Source organism: Cylas formicarius, unplaced genomic scaffold (assembly GCF_029955315.1).
Source record: "Cylas formicarius isolate icCylForm1 unplaced genomic scaffold, icCylForm1.1 PGA_scaffold_4__25_contigs__length_36172078, whole genome shotgun sequence".
Taxonomy (NCBI): domain Eukaryota; kingdom Metazoa; phylum Arthropoda; class Insecta; order Coleoptera; family Brentidae; genus Cylas; species Cylas formicarius.
In genome coordinates, this window is record NW_026844334.1 from 28,113,075 (window position 1) to 28,133,227 (window position 20,153).

The window sequence follows — 20,153 nt, forward strand, 5'->3', positions numbered from 1 at the left end:
CCTAGGCTTATATACTAGACCACAGCTTTCACCTGTGACGCAGTCGGGTGCAGTCAAGAGTTAATTTGTTATTCCGCTAGGACGTATTTCCACGCCTGGAGTGCTAAAGATGTTTCCATTGTTATTGTTTTTGCACTTTTTCCAATGCGGTTCCCTATGAAAAACCCGAGCTTCAGACCATTTGATGTTGTGTTGTTTGGTCCATACATGTATCTCTGTGTCTGAGAGAGAAAGAGAATCTATTTCACATTGTTCTGCTGTTGCTTTAGTTTCACAATTTGTAATTAGTTTGTCAATATATTTTTAAGTTTAGCCATTATAAAGCATAACCTTTTTTGTGCTGCTTAATTCTACATCGAGTGGTTTCATCACTGCATTTTGTGATCGTTGTTTTGCAGAGTGTTTGGATAATTCCCAGTTTGGTTGCCTGGGCTCGAAATTTAAATACTGAAAAAAACTCTAAAAGTACTTCTTGATTTTCCGCCTCAAAAAAACTGTGTCAGTTAGCCACGACTTTAGTTGATCCGATACGAAAAAACCATTTCATTTCTCTTTAGTAAAATCTATCCGGCAGAAAAGAATTCTCAAAATTGAGCCATAAACATACATTCTACAAGAGCCATGCTTAAGCGAGGCGCCCGCGATATTTTGAGGACCCTGTATTCGAACTTCATAGAAATTAGTATAGTTAAATTTTATGTAGTTCTGAATAAGAATTCGTTGACACTTTACTCTTAAAGAAATCTCTAATAGCTCTTCTAGATATTTGACATCAAAAATTAGTTCCAGTTAGATCCAGAGGTGACTTCAGATTGATGTAATAAAAAACATAAGGTTTTGTGCGTTTTTGAGCGATTTATCCAACAAAAAAAATCGAAATCAAAACCTAATCAAAGATTTTACAACGATGTACAGCCTTAAGAGGGGCACAAGCTATCTTTCCAATATTGAAACATAAAAATTGGTATAGTTGGGTTCTAAGTACTCGTAAATAAGAATTCGTTGCCAATATATATATTATTTAAATCCCTAATTGTACTTCTCTCTTCTCTCTTTTTTGTTAAATAGTATCAAGGTTTTAGTGCATTTTTCAGAGATCTATCCAACAAAGAAAAATCATCGAAATCGAACCATAAACAAAGCTTTTACAAGGGTGTACAGTTCCGAAGTGGGACAGACTGTGTATAGTATTTTTGAATATCTTAACCCTGATTAAATGGTTGTAAAGTTTGAAAATTATGATATATATGACAGCTACACATACGTCTACTGAATCATTGTCTACAACCATCAAGCAAAAGTTTATGAAACGTTATTAATATCAATTTTATGATATTCATTTTTTTTTAAGAAATTAATGCAAATAGATTTTGTAAATGATGTCAAAAATAATATGCGTTTTGGGTATGTTCCATCCGAAGTCAACTATCATTTTTACTAGGAACGCCATATTGAACGTTTGCTTTTGTTAAATTCTTGCTTAGTTTTAGTTAGATAAAGAATGCGAGAAAGAAATTAAATATATCAATCATATCATTATTATTTCAATTAAGGAAATGTCATTTTAAACTAAGACAAAAATTGCCTTAAAACCCTAATAATACCTAATTGAACTAATAGATAAAATTAATTGTCCGAGCCCGACGCAAATAATGGTGATTATACCCACTAAAATTATTAATTAATATTCTATTTGCGTAAAACGGGCGAAAAAAGTCGCAAATAAATAAAGGTTTATCTGCGAAATATTGAAAACGTCGTTCGTTTTTCGTTATTCATATATTTAATACCATATCAGCAAAAATTGGTTAGAAAAACGTATATTTCAAATATCACAAATATGAAGCAAAAGAGTGAGTGTATAAATAAGTAGGTGATTAACATCAATTGTTTATTAAAGTGTTTGTTCTCTTGAAACTATGAAGTGGTTTTTTTTAACGGTTCTCATGCTGGTGGCAAAGCTCCGCCGGGTTTGGGGCGAATGCGACCAAGGCGTATACGGTAGTATTCCTACTCTTATAAAGATATAATCACTCCGGTTGGTATATGAATTTAAGATTATGGTGTTACTTCGAAAGAGAAAACATATATTCTCGAAAAACACAACGGTTTGAGACTTCTGATAGCCAGAGGAAAGTTAGAAGGTCAACCGAGAGGCATTAATCTAAAGAGGATGGTGAGGTGATTTTAATTATTTTAGTTAATTAATCTCAACTTAACTTCTTTTCGCCATTTCCGTGGCGTCACTGCCAACAGTAGCTTTAGGTCTTTTATTTTAAATGTTATACTATGTTTTTCTGCTATATGAACGATGTCTGTGTCAAGATGAAGTTGGGATCGTTTCTACGCGTCGTGAATGATAGCTTAGCTGACCCATTCCAAATAGTGTTCAAAAACATCCGAATTAATATTCTCGTGGTGATCTCCCGCATAGCTTTGTTTTCTATTTACTAGTATCAGATTTACAGTAGTGATCACAACTAATTTTATTGCACAAAGTTTCCCTGCACCTATGACCTACATGGAAATTAAGAATTACTGACAGCATTATAGCAAACTGGAAAAGTTTCCGTGAAATTTAAAAAATATGTATTTTGTCCTTTGCGACTTTCAAAAGGTGTTTAGGAATATCCCTCAGGATAAACATTTGATGTAGTATCGTCTCTGCCTACTCTCTTTTAGGTTAGGAATAAAATCAGGCCAGCAGCAGTGCCCTTTTCTAAGTTTTAGTTTTATTAACTTTTTTGGTTTTTACTAGTTAGTTAACAAGTTGAGCTGATTTTTGGTGGAAAACCATGTACAAAATTGCATATACTAAAAATCCTAAAATATGGAACCCATTAATCTCAAAATCGTTTATTCGATTTTTTTTGTACATTTTTTACAGTAAAAAGTAGATGTCGATACCAATTTTTTTTTTTAATCCATTTTCAAATTCGATATTAAATTACGCGTAATTCATGTGGCATACCCTAAATCTTACTTATTACTTTATTAAAATAATAAAAAACAGAAATTTTACTTTAAAAGTTCTTAAATTTTTTTAATTACATTTCTATTAGTAAATTATAGAATTGAAATTTTATTGGACATGGAGACAATACGAGTACTGCAAAAGAGGTTTGTAATTTGTTTAAGGCAAAATATCCAAAAAGATTCATTACAAGATCTATTGCGAGTAAAATTGTGAGAAAATTTATAGAAATATAGAATGTAAAAGATCGTCTAAGACCAGGACGTCCAAAAACTGATCAGAACACAAGGGAAATTTCCATTGTACATCTTCTGAAGTAGCTTCAAATAATCATGTTCGGCAACGAACAGTATTGCACATAATAAAAGATCAAAACTATCATCCGCGCAGGAGCTAAACACTAGCAGACTACAGGTTTACAAAATTATGATGGGAACGTGCAATTTAAATCTTTTTTTTTATCATTGGATACTGTTTTGTAATGAAACGTGGCTTCATTACTAAACAGTAAGTTTAAATAACACGACAAATAAACAAATTTGTACGAATGGCAGTACAATTAATCCACGATGAATGAAAGAAAATCACAAAACATCCACAAAAAATAAATGTTTGGCAAGGATGTCGAACAACAAATTATCTTATTTCTTCGACCAAAATCTTACGGGATCCCGATACATTACAATTTTTTCAAAATGACTTAACTCCTACTCTCGAACTCCTACTCTCATGCAAGTTTCTTTTCCAAATCCAAATCAGTCTGTTATGTCAGATAGACAGATTTGATTCTCAACAGTTAATAGTGGCGATTTTCACCAAATAATATTTTTTTCTACTCCCGTCTGTAAAATACCTAATAATAAACCGGTCTACAGTGCGGGAAGCATCACTTTACCACGTCAGTTTCGTTTCCCACGGATATTTCCCACGCCTTGAACTTTGACGTTTGTCAGTTCTGACGCTCATGTCAGTGAATATGTGCCATCAGGCAACTGATGCAACCAGAGAGATTCCATGGTTCGCGGGGGACTCTCTTCTATGGTAGCCATGCTAGTGGAAGGCCACGGAAATAAAGGTGTTAAAAACGTATATTCGGAGTATGTTATTTTAAAATGTTATAGACAATAACACGACATGGTGGCAGCGGTGCCTTGTGAAACTTTGAGAAGTTGAACAAGTGAGTGATCGAGTCCCGTTTCCCAACTTGGAGAAAGTTAACCTAAAAAACACTTGACGTAAAATATCGCGCGATCCGAGGATCGGCAGGTTGCAGCTGTGCTCAAGTTTTAAAAAGGGGGAGAAAGGCAGGTTATTTCAGGCACCACGATGCCGAATACAAGCGACACAAACATAAACTCAGGCACTAGTCAGACTACAGGAGGAGCGCAGCCCGAGATATTTGCGAATGTCCAGGCGCCTTCGGAATTCAATTTTTCACAACCACAGCAATGGGCATAATGGAGAAAACGTTTTGAACGTTATATGTCGGTGAGCGGTTGTAGCAAGAAAACCTACGCAGAAAAGACGGACATGCTGGTTTACTTGATGGGCAACGAAGCTGAAGAAATTCTGCTGCAGAAAAACTTGAATGCGAACGAAACCTACAATGAAATATTGACAAAATTCGATCAGTATTTTATTCCTCAAAGAAATGTTATATTTGAGAGGTACCAGTTCAACTCAAGAGTTCAAAAATCTGGCGAACCTGTGGAGAGTTTCATAACAAGCTTACACGCTTTAGCTGAACACTGCGAGTACGGCATATTAAAAGATGAGTTGATTAGAGACAGCATTGTGATAGGCGTGGCCGACATAAAGGTTAGCGAGCGTTTACAACTTCGAGACAAGCTAACACTGACAGAAGCGATTACAGCAGTAAGGCCGAACTCCAAAGTTCACAGAACAAAATAATCCGACAGGAACAGTCAGTTAGTGCAGTAAAGCATAACCGAGGCCATAGTAACCAGAAAAAGTTTAATAAAATCAGAGAAAACAACAAGAAGCATCAAACATCCTCAAACAAAGACAATACCAAGTGTGATTACTGCGGTTTGTTTAAATGTGAAGGCAAGGATAAATGTTAAGCGAAGACATCTGTATGCCGTTCGTGCTCTAAACGTGGGCACTGGAGTGCCATGTGCAAAAGTCATAAGAAGAAGGTTCGTGCTGTAGAGTGCGAAGGTACCAGTCAAAGTTCAGACAGCTCCAAGGACCCAGAAGAGCAGATCGTGTCTCAAGTAACCAAAGGTGAAAATCAAAAAGCAAACTTCATCGGCCAGGTATACTTAGACAAGCAGGACAGATGGTACGTAGACATTTTAGTAGATGGAGAGTATAAAATCCCATTCTTTGTGGACACCGGAGCTGATGTAAACTACTTGCCATTTGAAATGCTTCCGAGGAGGTGTTTTATACAAAATTACACCGTGCGATCCTATTGGGACAGCAGACGACCACAAGTTAAATACAGTTGGTCGAATCAAGATGGATTTGACATATGCTGGAATTACAAAAAAGGAAACTATCTATGTAGTGCGTAAGTTAAGACAACCTATTCTAGGCAGAAACGCAATCATTCGGTTTAAAGTGTTGAATTTTCCTACTTAAAATGTTTGCTTTATAACTGATTATGTTAGTTTAGATACTAATATTAAGAAAAGTCCAGAAAATGTGTGTAGGTTAAGTTTAGATTCAATAGGAAAAGAGTTCCCAGGAATTTTTAGCGATATAGGGGAATTCAAAAATGAAATATCAATTGAAATTATACCTGACGCTAAGCCGTTTGTTCAATCAGTACCTCGAACCGTTCCGTTAGCTTTGCTTCCTAAGCTGAGAGTAGAATTAGACAGATTATTGAAATTGGGCATAATTGAACCAATTGAGACTCCAACTAGGTGGGTAAGTCCGATAGTTTGCGTAGACAAAGGAGATACAGTTCGCCTATGCTGTGATTATACCAAGTTAAATGAAAATGTACTTCGATCTCATTTTCCACTCCCGAAGGTTGAACATACTCTGGCACAGCTAAATGGATCTATTTATTTCTCAAAATTGGATACCATAAGTGGGTTCTATCAAATTAAACTTGACAAGGCAAATCAGCTTTTAACTACTTTTATTACACCATATGGTAGGTTTTTCTTTAAACGACTTCCTTTCGGCATATCGTGTGCACCCGAATATTTCATGATAAATTTTTCCAAAATATTGACCGGGGTAGAAGGGGTAGTTTTCCATATGGATGATATTTTGATACACGCTAACGGTATTAAAAAACATGACGAAATATTACATAAAGTTCTGTCAAAACTACTTAAAGAAGGAATAACTTTAAACCCAACAAAATGTGTTATAGGGAAAACAACCGAAAAATGTCTAGGTCATGTGATTTCCGAGAAGGGTATTTCAGTGGACCCTGATCGTGTAAAAGCAATACGCGAATTTCCTATTCCACAGAATAAGATAGAACTAATGCGACTACTTGGAATGATTAATTAATTATACGGCTAAATATATTCATAATAAGTCAGAGCTATTGGAACCACTAACTTCTTTACTCAAAAAAGAGCACGAATTTATGTGGGGTGCTGTGCAACAAAAAGCATTCGACACAGTTAAGTTTATTTTAGAAAGTCCTCCCAATTTAGTTTTTTTGACGCAAATAACACCATAATTATTAGTGCTGACGCGAGCTCATACGGATTAGGTTGTTGTCTTTTACAGGAAAAGCCAGACAAAACACGAGAAATTGTAGCTTTTGGATCAAGAACGTTAAGTCGAGCAGAAACAAGGTACGCTCAAATCGAAAAAGAAGCTCTCGCGTTAACCTGGGCGGCGGAATATTTTGCAGATTATATTTCGGGTATTAGAAATTTAATTTTTGAAACAGATCATAAGCCATTGCTACAGATTCTACAAACCAAAGATTTATATTCGTTGACTCTGCGACTGCAGAGATTTAGAATGCGTCTAATGAGATACAAATATACAGTTCTTTATATTCCGGGTAAAAATCTCGTAATACCAGACGTTCTAAGGCGCGGCCCTATTCCAAATTCAAACTTAAAAAACGAACTAGAGATAGAAGTAGACACTTTCGTTAGAGCAGTTAAAAGGAATCTACCGATAAAAAATTATTTTCTAAATTTAATAAAACAAGAACAAGAAATTGATTTTGTCTGTAGAAAACTTAAGGAATATCTATTACCTCTTGGCCGGACAAATCAAAATTACCGATTGAAATTTTACCGTATTATGAGCATAGGTATGACATATCATATTGTGAAAATTTGTTATTAAAAGGTAAACGAATAATAATCCCGAGCAGCTTACAATTAAAAGTTCTCGAGTTTATTCACACCGGTCATTTGGGTATTGTTAAATGCCGTGAACGTGCTAAAATGAGCGTTTGGTGGATAGGTCTATCGACACAGATTGAAAATCTTGTAAAAAATTGTCCAAATTGTGTTGAACACCGACATAACATAAAAGAAACATTTTATAAAGATAAAACTGTAAGTAGACCATGGCAGAAAATCGCGGTCGATTTTTATAAAATCGAAAAATGGTACATGATAGTTGTAGATTATTATTCCCGGTTCTTTGAATTCTTTGAGCTAAGTAGTTTAACTGAGGACGCTATTATTCCAAAAATAAAAAAGCTGTTTTCCAGATATGGTATTAGTGAAGTTGTAAGATCCGATAACGGTAGCCAATTTTCTAAAAAATTTAAAGATTTTTCCCAAAAATACGATTTTACACACATTACTTGTAGTCCCAATTTTTCTCAAAGCAATGGGGCGGTGGAGAGGGCTGTTCAAACGGCAAAGCGTTTGATTAAAAAGAATAGAAATGATGACATATTTCTAGCATTATTAGCTTACAGGACAAGATCTTTAGAACATGGGTTCTTGCCTGTGAACTTCTTATGAACCGAAAATTGCGGTCAACACTTCCCATCTTGCCGAGCAAATTAGATGAACCGTTAAGTCCTCAATCGCATTTTTTGCAAAAAGAAAAGTCTTTAAAACACAAATCACAGAGGAATTATAATAAACGACACAATGCTAAAGATATGGACACACTCAAAGTGGGCGACTCAGTGTGGGTGGTCGATATTCGCAAATATGGCAAAGTTATCGAGATTTGTGATGAACCGCGTTCTTATGTAGGCGAAACTGACTTTGGTCAATACCGCCGAAATCGTTGGCACCTAATCTTAGCACCCTATTATTTACCACACACCCAAACTGGATTGCCACAAAATTTGTTGGATACTAATCTAAGTAGTGCGTCATCTTCCTCGTGGCAATATCGCGAATCTAATCCAAGTGTGACACAAGAAACTAACGGAAATCCAAGCATGGAAGGGGGTGCTCTCCCTCACAGTGATTCAAGTGAAGTGCGCGACCTAAAGACTGAAGTTACGCAAGATATTACAGTGCATAAAACTGCGACACCGTCTAGGCCAAAGCGTGACGTTAAAAGGCCTGCATATTTAGCCGACTATGTTTAAGTTATTTGTCCGCGAACCCGAGCTTTGTTATAAAAAGGGGGATGTGCCATCAGGCAACCGATGCAACCAGGGAGATTCCATGGTTCGCGGGGGACTCTGTTCTATGGTAGCCATGCTAGTGGAAGGCCACGGAAATAAAGGTGTTAAAAACGTATATTCGGCGTATGTTATTTTAAAATATTATAGACAATAACACTACAGAATGTATTTGTGTTGTTGTGCGAAAATGTGCCGTAGAAAATGCCACACATTCTGTAAACTTTTAAGTCACTCATCTATTAAACACTCGCTCAGCTGCGCTCGGTTTGTGTCAAATAAACTCGTGGGTCAAATGCCGTTGACAGCACTTGTCGCATAATATACTATTTTTTGCTCTCAAAAAGTTGGAAATAGACATTGTATACTACATGAATTATTCTTGAAATTTAACACAGAATTAGTAATAATAATAATAATAAGCGCTGGAGCAAAGAGGATCAAATCCAACTAATGCACGCATACTACCTCGCTACCAACCTCGGACAAGAAAAGACAAACTACACTGCACGACTATATCAACACTGGACAAAACAGATGCCCCAGATGCCAAGAGATGCCCAATTAGTTGCGGGACAAGTTAGAACAATAATAAAACGCAAAGTACTATGCGAAGCTGAGCTCGAAAACATATCAGAACAGAAATAAGAGCAGGGCGGCAAACCGGCGCCCTAGATCCACCACCTTCTCCCACGCAACACTAACAAAATATGGCCATTAGAAGACAGTCAAGACGATTACGGCAGTAGGAATGCAACCTATTGAATCAAGTAAAGCCGTACTTACCAAGAATTGTACGAAGGACATTCGATGACTAGTAGACCGCGTATACCCAAAATACCAATGTGCCTAGCTACGAAAAAATATGTCCAAGAAGTACACAGAGTACTAAACGCAGAGCTAACACAATAGGATATGTTCGAGTGTACAAGTCACATGACATACTGTGCAGCTGCCACAGTCTGCAATCTCCTGTACCTGCCCCTGGTCCTATCACAAGCGGGAAAACCATAACCAATAGGTGATTCGCCATGCTTGACGGACCTGAGAGCAGATATAGGCAGATTGCATACTTATCTCTATCAACAGCCAACACCAAAATCGAGGAAGCAAGTTGAAAACATAGCCAAAAAGAACAAAATTAAACTTACCAATATGGACGTTATAGTGAATCTCATGAACCTAATGGACAAACAAAAACAAAAAATAGCGGCTTATGGAAATCGAATACGAAGGTAGACGAAAAGAACAACCAGGTACCAGCAAAACAAACAGTTCCAAAAAAGTCCCCAGCAGTTTTAGACAACCAAATGCGTATCAAGATACTCCGGACAAAACCCAACTGGTTAGATTTTGGCAAAATATATGGTCCAATCCAGTAGCACACAATGAAACTGCATATTGGATAGAAAGGGAGAAAAGAAGCTACACTGCTTCACGACTGTTGAACCTCATACAGGTGAGCGAGCAAGACATCAAAAGTGCAGTTACAAAGCTTCAAAATTGGAGAGCGGCCGGAGCGGACCAGATCCATGCCTATTGGTGGAGGAACTTCACGAGCACATACAGACACATTGCGGAGAGATTCAATGAAGCACTTGTTAACCCCAACCTGCTTCCACAACGAGAACACAAATGAACCCAAAAATTACAGACCCATCACTTGCTTGCCTGTGATCTACAAAACCTAACATCAGTTTTAGAAAAATTAGTCAGTCGTTATCTGATTACCAACGACATGCTTACGCGAGAGCAAAACGGCTGTAGAAAAGGAAGCAAGGGGAGCAATGTGCGAGGAGGAGGTGTGCTAGACCTAAAAGATGCCTGCCAAGAACGGGTTGACGAATTGAGGTTCTTTTATGAAAAAAAAACACAACATCCACGTATCACCGCAACATCGTGAATGCAGACAAGAAACTCACGCCTCTTAATATGGCAGATAAAGACTATCAACCATTGCTAGAAATAATCACTGCTGAAGATAAGATGCAGAGATGGAAACCAAAAGAACTACATGGACGGTACCCCGCTACAATTGAACTAGACCAAACAGACACCAATGCCTCCAACGCCTGGTTAGAAAACAGCACGCTGAGGGCTTTATGCACGTCATTCATGATCAGGTAATACCTTAGCTCCAACAGAATACCTCAGAAGGCGCGATAACATACCTAAAGTAAGGTAAAGAAATAGGTAAGGAAATAGCCCAAAGAATCGGTACTTTGATGGAGACTCCTCCTTACTACAATCTACCCGCCAGAACCTGTTACCGAAAGTGAAACCCACAAAATATACTGGAACAGAACCATACTAACAGATCACGCCCTGGAACACAATAGGCTACACAAACTCAACAAAATTACGTACCTGATAGATATTGCACTACCGGCTGCCCATAGCGTCCTGGGAACGCAGGTTGACAAAGTCCGAAGATACGTGCCACTCGCCGCCAAAGTGAAAACACTCAGGAACCAGGAAAAAGTGGTTATTGTGCCAATAATTGTGGGAGAAACTGGTGAAATACCGAAACTGTACCTTAAGCTTCAGAAGGCACATGCCACATTGCTCGAAGGGGCCTTGAAGGTCAATTCCTGAAAACAAAACAGATTCAACATCACAAAACTATTTGGGCACTTGCTGAAAGGCGTGTTCAAAGTACTTACCTGTGGAAACGGGAAAAAAATAGATAATAATAATAATTTAAGATAGGAGGATGGCAAAATCTAGGAAAGCTACTCACCTAAGCACCCTAACTGAAGAGATTTTATGAATTAATTTACAATATTAATTTGATTGATTAATTGATACACAGTTTTACAAAAAAAAATTACAGTGGCTGGGATGTGTTGCACAGAACTACAGAGATAAGGCAAATAAATGGGAAAAATAGTATTAATTGGAGAGTATATTAGTTTTAAGACGTTTTCTAAATATTTCTAAATATATAATATATAATTATGACGGGTGATGCGCTGATGAATATCAGAACCCTTGACAAGTTTTTTAGAAAGATGTCTTCTATTTTAATCCTTTTGAATGGTGTCAAAGAGTGGAATGGTTTCTTGTGAGTCAAAGAAATGTTTAATTCGTTCGTGCCAGAGATATTGATCTGATTTTGGATCGGGTCGTTCACAAGAAAATTGAACGTGAATTGGTGGACTATCGACAGGACTAATTTTGAATTTTGTTCTTTTGCCATTGGAGAAGTTTGTGATAGGTTACAATCAGAAATTTACGTCCAAAAAGATAAGGGCGGAAATATTTAACAGTCCAAATGATCGCTAACAATTATTTTTCGATAATAGAATAATTACATTCGCCATTGTATTTTTTTACAAGTTTTGAATGACTCAAAAAGTGGTTTATCGTGAATAATTTTTTGTTCTTCTTTAAGCATTGACTCATCGGCTTAGTTATTTTTGCAGAATCCTTAGTGAACTTCCAGTAATAGCCTACTAATCCATTAGGTTAGGATTAGGTTTTGTACCACCTGGAGTTATAACATGTCTTAAGAATTCAACAGTTTTTTTTTTGAGAAACTCGGATTTATCAAGAGCAATTTTCATGTTAAAGGAGTTAAGTCGTTCGAAAATTTGTTTAAGGGTGTCTAAATGTTCTTGCAATGATGTCGAAAAGACAATTGTATCATGTAGACTAGACAGATTTTCCTAGTAATCTGCATAAAACATTATTCATTGCCCGTTGAAAAGTCGAAGGAGCATTTTTTAAGTGCAAAAGGCATGCGTACATTGAGTCTGGGTGCACCTCTATCTGATGAAATCCACTCGCTAGATCAGGTGTTGTAAAGTATTGGGATTGTCGAGTTTATCCAAAATATCCGAAATATTAGGAAGAGGATATCTTTCATCAACTGTTTTTCCATTAAGTTTCCTGTAATCAATGACAACTCGCCTTTTTTTTTGTCCAAAGGCGTCCATCTTTTTAGGAACTATCCAAACAGGAGACCTTCACGAAGAGTTTAATGGTTGTATAATTTTATCATTTGACATTTGCGATATTTGTTTATTAATTTCTTTGTTATGTATAAATTGATATCTATACCTTTGATTATACATCGGAATTTCGTCGGTGATTTTGATAACATGTTTAACATTATTTGAAAAGGTATGTTGGTCTCCAGGTTTATATAAAATATTATTGAATTTTTCAATTAGTTGAAATAATTTTGCCCGTTCTTCCGAATTTAGATGTTTGTGCCTAATTGATGATACTAAGTCAATATTTTCCTGACTACATGTTATTTTTTGATCATTTTGGATTTCGAAATTATACAATTCAAAATATTCCGCGGCATCAATAATTTTTGATTTTATCGCCAACTAAATATATCTTTGTTGAGAAGCGTCATTATGAAAAGATCAACAATAAAAGGTATCCATTTGTTTATTGAATTATTTTGTAAATAAATGTTTTAAATATTTATAATAGATGCGTTTTTAACTTTAAATCTGGGATAAGTGATTTTTTTAATCCATTATTAACAATTTCTTCATAAAATTTGTCTTTCCGTATTTAAACATAACTAGACAGGATTACAACTAACGGACAACTTAAACTCACTGTGAGCAGTTGGTTAGTCCAGTCTCAATCCTGTATCGGGAAGAATTATTCTTGTAGAAATACTATCCAAAGAAGAAGTTCCAACCGTAGTAGCACAAGCAATATGCCAATGCTGTTCGCGTACTACCCGTCATTGTGGTCTGGCAAAAGGTGAAAAGTAGAGGTTACTGCGTCACTTTAATTTACTTTCCCAAAAAAATATATTTACGAAAATAATAAAACGAACCGTTTTACATCTTACGTTGGTGTAGAGCTAATAATTGCAGTATATTATAATGCATGTCTTTTCATATTATAATTCTTAGATGTCAGCATAATATGATATCTTCCATAACTAATAGCGGTGATTCATAACATGAGTAATTAGAAATGGCCTTACAATCACCGCATTATATTTGACACCATGATAGACCTCTTCTGAGTGAAAATTGTGATACCGCAATGTTGATCAAGGTTCAAACTACTACATCTGTTCTATATTGATTTCGCAAAGATTATTGAGAATATGAAATTCAGTGTACTTTGAGAGTTGCCATTAGTAGATATTTGAAATATAAATTTCGTATTACGAATTATTTCCTTGAAAGCCTTAATAGATGATAAGCTTCACAACAACAAAACTAAACACAAAATTTAGAATAATCTAAAAAACTTGCTCACTTTCTCTCTCCAATTGTTGGTATAAAAAAACCTGAAGTATTTTCACATTTTCATAAAATTCATTCTTAGGGCGCTTATTAAAATACATTTCAGATCGTTTCATTGAATCATTTGACATTATTATTAAAATGGAGTTAAAAACGTAACCCGAGGAACTTGTAAGCAGTTATCTTTTAAAATGTAATATAACGTTTTATATCGAAATTTGTCAAAATCATAAATGTTCGTCAACCGCAAATACAGGTCCATGGATTTGTTTCATTTTGCCTTGTTGTAGAAATGGGATGACTATTTGGCCGCCGCTGCACAAAATATCGCAAACACTTGCCATTACGCACACGCAGACGTATCCGACTGTAAGTATAATATTTAAGATGGTTTTTCTAATTTTAACTATTATTTGGGGTAATTTATAATTCCGGCAGTGCTCAACAAAATTCAACGATAAAAGCTTATATAAAGATGTACACTGCATTGTCTTTCACGTATCTAGTGATAAAGTTTAATACCAAAATTGCCTTTTATTAATCTCCAAAGTTTTCTTCAACTCAATCTTCCCTGATGCGCTAAAACTAGATAATCTTATACCAATTTCAAAAAAAAAAAAAACGAGCACAACTGACCCAAGCAAGTCAATCCAATCCATTCATTGTTAAAATTTTGAAACACGGATGGTTTTCATATAAACATATCTCGCCCAAGTCGATTTTTTTTTATTATTTTTTCCTTGTTTTATTATAGCGAGGTGGCAAGTAGGGCAAAACATTTTTAATAGCAAAAGTACCAACTTTGTAAAAGGTGCAAACTGGACAGCCGCAATCTACAGTTGGTGGAACGAACACGAAGTGTATCATTATCCAAATGGATTTTCATATTCGACTGCACATTATACCCAGGTAAAGGCTACTGCGTGTTGTGACGTAACACTGGAAAAATTTTCCTACCAAATAATCTTACAGATGGCTTGGGCTAACACGGACCACGTAGGGTGCGGTTACACCCATTACCCTATTCACGATGGCCAATATAATTATCAGAAATTTTATGTGTGCAATTATGGGCCCGCGTAAGTGTCGTGCTATACCAATGAATTATAGGCTGACTGCATTGAATTGCTTTTAATCTGATTAATCTTTTATGATTTTCAGTGGCAACTATGACTGGGCTCCGTACAAAACCGGAAATTCAGGATGCCAGAATTTATGTTGAAACTTTTACATTGCTTGCTCAATAAATGTTTTCGCAATACAATGTGCTGTTTTTTATAACTAAACATTTGCGCCTAGATTTTGGCATCTTTAATCCAAGGCTGCGGACTCCATAAATGTGACTGTATAGTTTTAGGTAGCCGTTATGGGTATCTGATGGTGAACTGTAATTAAAACGAACGTGATATCAATTAGTCAGGTCATGCTGTGCCAAACGAGCGCCTAATCCGCGGAAATTCGGCTATTTTAGGATGCTGCATTTAAACCACCACCAGCAATCTGACCTGACTGACGGCTTGTCTTAGAACTTCCGTCTCTGTGAGCTGGCCTGTTCCATTGGGCTGTGCCCAATGGAACTTTGAAAGGCCCGACTTGTCGCTGACATTCCACCAAGTGGCTCCTGAGTAGCCGTTGCACAGTAATCCTACAACGAGACTTGTCCTGTATAATCCCAGATCTCTCTTTCTGTGCACTTACTTCTTACTTCTAAAAGTGTGTATAGACTAGTCAATAAAGTTAGTTTTGGTTAGTTAGGTTTTAGTATTGCCATGACCTGCTAGAGGTCATGACAATACTAAAACCTCCATCGATATATTTTTTACGTTTCTGACTTCTCTGCTGCTTTTTAATCATAATATAAAACGTCAATCTTGAATTTCAGTCAATATTAATTACTTTCTCTTCTACACATCCAGGAAGGGTAGTTTGAAATACTAGTTTATAAAATATATATAGTTTTAATTCGGGATTCACTTTTATTTTTTATTTCAAGTAACTTACTTCCTGTTTTCAGGTAATAATTGTCATGCATTTTTTAAAAGTAAGTCAATCTACTTGATCTTAGCCACGTTATCGACTAGCTTTCAAAGTTGACCATGAAAAAACAAAATCCGCGAGCGTCATCTTGATACATTTATGATATTTGTCGTTCTGTTTAATGGTACTAAAACTAGAGGTAAAAGTGATTATTTCTTCTTTAATTTGCATGAAAACTGGTAAGTACACTATTTTTTCCCATCCATCCCTAAAGGTATGTTTTTTCCTTTGAAAATTGAGGAGACAATAATTTTATATATATTGTTTATGAATTAATAATTTGGTTACATAACAAAATATTTTATGTTATACTTGTATAAAAAAATACTTGCTGGTTGCCTAAATCGGTTTTTTAAATATATCCCGTCCTTATCAATATGGCCAGGCTCTTCTTAATTTTTTCTCCCCATTTTTTCCGAAAAAAATGCTTTCATAAATGGGGAACGATAACAAACTAAAGCGTACAGAGAAACTATAAATCAAAATCCAAATAAATGCAACTTATTTAAAGATAAAGATTCAAAAAACAGACATTTATAGATATTTGCAAAGCCAGAAAGTCATAGATAGTTTCATAATACCAGCAATTTTAAACGTCAATAGAGAAGCAGAAGCAAGTAATAAAGCAGAACAAGAGAAGGAAGTGAAGCAGGAAACAACCGTTTTCAAATCACCAATATCATAGGAAAAGCATTGAGGAAACTGAAAAACGTCTTGCCCAAATGTGCAGAAAAACAAAAAGAAGTTATGAAAATACTAGCTTCATTGTAGTTCCAGAACTTAAAGTTCAAAATAAAAATTCTATTCGGAAATCAACTAAACTAGCAATTTTACTTCAGGGATGAATGTGAGCGGGGGCAAATACCACGCTAATTTTAATTGCGACTAGTTACTAAAAGCTAGCGACCGTAGTTATGCACCTCTTAATAATTACCACAGTTTCAGCCATTTTGGACTCGTAGTTTTTAGTTGGGAGTCGTTTGAGAGAGTCGATGTGAGTGTTTTCGTGAAAATGGAAAAAAATGAGTTTTTGAGAGGTACTACGCCTACGCAAATTAAAGTTAGGAGATCATGAACATTTGGAACGTCTTAAAACTGACGATAATATTGCTAAAGTTTATCAAATGGTGTTAAACGACCGTCAAGTGAGAGAGATAGATTTTGGAATGATAAACAAGCAATTATCCAAAAATGTTGTTATAATTCGATGATCAAACGAACTTACCTGGTGAGTGAAGTTCGATCGTAATTATATGTTACACCTCTTCTATGAAATCCCCCTACGTAGTCCCCCTTCTAGTCGCTAGGTGGCACCACAGCTTTAAAGCAGTGCCAAAAAGCTGTGGAATAACTTAGTATACACGGTATATTCGCCATCTATGGTCTTAACCTCAATCTATTTTAAAGCCCGTTTATAATAAATTTGCCAAAGGGCATTTTAGTATTGTTCAGAACAGTACATTGGGCGGAAATGGGTGCTTTCTACGAAGAGGTGTAACATATAATTACGATCGAACTTCACTTGCCAGGTAAGTTCGTTTGATCATCGAATTATATGTTACAACTCTTCTATGAAATTAATATACGTAGGCTTTCAAAGGCAACTCAGCGAATTTGTTATACGACGATTTTATTCGGCTATATAAGGAAATCCAAACCTTTTGAAGTGGTATTTGAATGTGGCATTAACAAAAAAGCCTGCACCTGCTGTACAAATAGGTCTATTACAAAAAAGGGAAAAACATTTAGAGCGTTCTCACCAATCTGCCGTTTTTCCAATCATATCAATTGAAACACCTTTACAAAACGCAGACGATGTTGAGGCATGTCGAGTGCTGTGAGCAGTAAGAATGGAAGTGTAGACACCACTATCCTCTAAAGCTATCTTTATTCATCTGCTTATGTTGGGTCTAGTTGCAGCTCTACAAGGCTTTTTAAATGTAATAAGTAAACGAGATTCACTGCCTCTTAAAGCACTGGTCCTCTCAATATAAAACAGAATATTTGAAACCACACAAAAATTAAAAACAGGTCGAGTCTTATTTATAGCTGAAATCTTAATTTGATTTGTTATTCTAATTTCTAATCCATCTGAAAATGATTTTATGTTGACCAATTCTATAAGAGAGAGCGTTTGGCAATCGTTAACGCCAGTAAAAAAACTAATTTAATTGTTTTAATGACAGTTAATTGCTTTAATGACAGCAAGTCGTTAGAACGTAACCCTTTTACAAAGTCAGGGACATAGCTAGGGTCCCAAGTGCTGTCATGTCTTGGTTTACTTGGCCTTAGATTATAAACACCTTAAAAAACCTAGTTAGATTTGCATTGTTAAATAATTCTGATTCAAAAATAAGGCCGTGCCGCTCTGAAAGAACTCAATGAGCCATAGGACTTGCCTTGTCTAAAATGAATAGTAAGGAAATCTAATACAGCCTACATGAGAAGTAATAACACTCCACTCCCCTCCTTTTGTAGAAGCTCCACCAAAGTGTAAATGCATTATTATATTGCCTCAAGATAGCGCTCTGAACAGATGATAGAAAAATATCCAGCGAATCTTCTGGAATGCTTGTCTGACAAAATCCCTGCTGCCTGGGTAAGGGATTTCCACAAATGGTGACCTCTCCTGTCAAAAGAAGAAGGTAGCCCCTACTCCTTCTGTGTTGCAGTCAGTCCCTCATCCCTTTTCTTTCCACCTTTGTTGACGGCAGATTTCATCTGCACATTCAATTTAGGAGGGTTATTGAGCGGGCAATTCTTCGGCACAGGATATTAACGCAAAAGGTCACTGAGACAATCTTCGAACCCACCGGATTTCAAAAAGGTATTAATCTGCCTTGCCAAAATGTCATGAATCGGCTGACCCGTCAAACTTTGTGGGACTATCGACCCCATAGCTTAAAGGCCATTTTGCTCTAAATCCGTCTCGAGGGGCTCAACAATGACATCAGAATTAATTAATTGAGGGCGTAAAAAATATACTTAGTTAGAGTAAGCGCATCCCAACAGCCATAAAAAATTATTCATTATGTCCCAGTATCCCAGGCACCTCATCCATAGCCGGACGAACCAGACAACTCTATTTTTTCGATGTCGAAAAAATATAAAACCATATGTCTTGCCGACCCCCTCACAAAAGGATTGCTTCCAATTCTGAAACACTTACATACGACTGCTCGTATAAGTGGAAAAGATGGGGGGTCTTTCGCGTTCTGGGGATTCCGATCGGAACCCGGACGATGAAGAAATCGTCTTCCAATTGTGAGAAAATCTTGTTGATGCGAACCACGCCACTAGCGATTATGTAATCGCGGACGGAAAGATTTATTCTTTCGCCGTAGGTAGGTTCTTTCTTCATCCGATAAGGAAGAATGTAAATCTCACTTGTACTTCTCCATTTAACTTCCAAAATCGCTGAAAAAAGCTGAAAACACCGACGCCGAATAAAAATGAACATGTGCCGCCACAGCACAAAAAGAGGAATGAGGTTAATACTATAGATGGCGAATATACCGTGTATGGTAAGTTATTCCATAGTTTTTTGGCTCTGCTTTAAAGCTGTGGTGCCACCTAGCGACTAGAAGGGGGACTACGTATATTGATTTCATAGAAGAGGTGTAACATATAATGTAAGTAATGTAGGCTTTATTTGAATCTTGTTAATTTGACCCGGATAGGGTCCACGTGACAGAGGCCGGCGGGATTGTCTTTGGCAGGAACATATCGCCACTCGAAATTGGAAGTTAGGTTTTGAAGTTTTGCTACTCGATTACCTACAAAAGTTTTCACAAGAACCTTGAACTTCTACGTTAATAAAGCAAATCGGAGTACTTCAAGATTGTGTAAATTTGGAAGTTCGCTTCGAAATTTTGTGCACGTGGTATGTGCTGGGTGGGATGGATTTTTCAATTATGATTTTTGCGACTATAGTGAAAGGCGTTAAAATACCAAGTGGACCGAAAATTCGAGTAATTTACAACGAAATAATGCGTTTTTTAACTGGGGTCTTTCCTTGGCATGTATTGATTTTGAATATTAGTTTGTGTAAAACACAATTCCAAATTAGACCACGAATTTTTGCATTTTAATTTAAACCGAAATTTGAAAAGTTGTTGGGAAAGTCGGAATTATCTAAGTCTCTTAAGATAATAGGTTGGAACACCAATGGCGCAATTCAAAATATTTATCTTTTAGAATTCGAGTTAAATTTTTACAATATGTGAAACACCTTCAATAGTGTCAGACCCTGTTTGCAAATCGTTGACACAGAAGTCAGTGATTTTCGATATTCATTTTCGCACTGATTTGCAAGTTCGAATAAACACGTTAAGAAAGAAGCGAAAAGTTGACCATAACTTAC

The 20,153-nt window shown here is 36.3% G+C and overlaps 1 protein-coding gene across 1 annotated transcript; it reads left to right on the forward strand.

Moving 5' to 3' along the window:
- Window positions 1-1,787: 1,787 nt before the first annotated feature.
- On the forward strand, window positions 1,788-15,017 carry LOC132700842 (venom allergen 5-like). The gene is made up of 6 exons (XM_060668414.1): window positions 1,788-2,001; window positions 2,058-2,176; window positions 14,044-14,122; window positions 14,508-14,662; window positions 14,726-14,832; window positions 14,915-15,017. Exons 1-6 carry the CDS (start codon window positions 1,920-1,922, stop codon window positions 14,973-14,975), a joined length of 603 nt encoding a protein of 200 aa, XP_060524397.1. The 5' UTR covers window positions 1,788-1,919; the 3' UTR covers window positions 14,976-15,017.
- The last annotated feature ends 5,136 nt before the right edge of the window (window positions 15,018-20,153 follow it).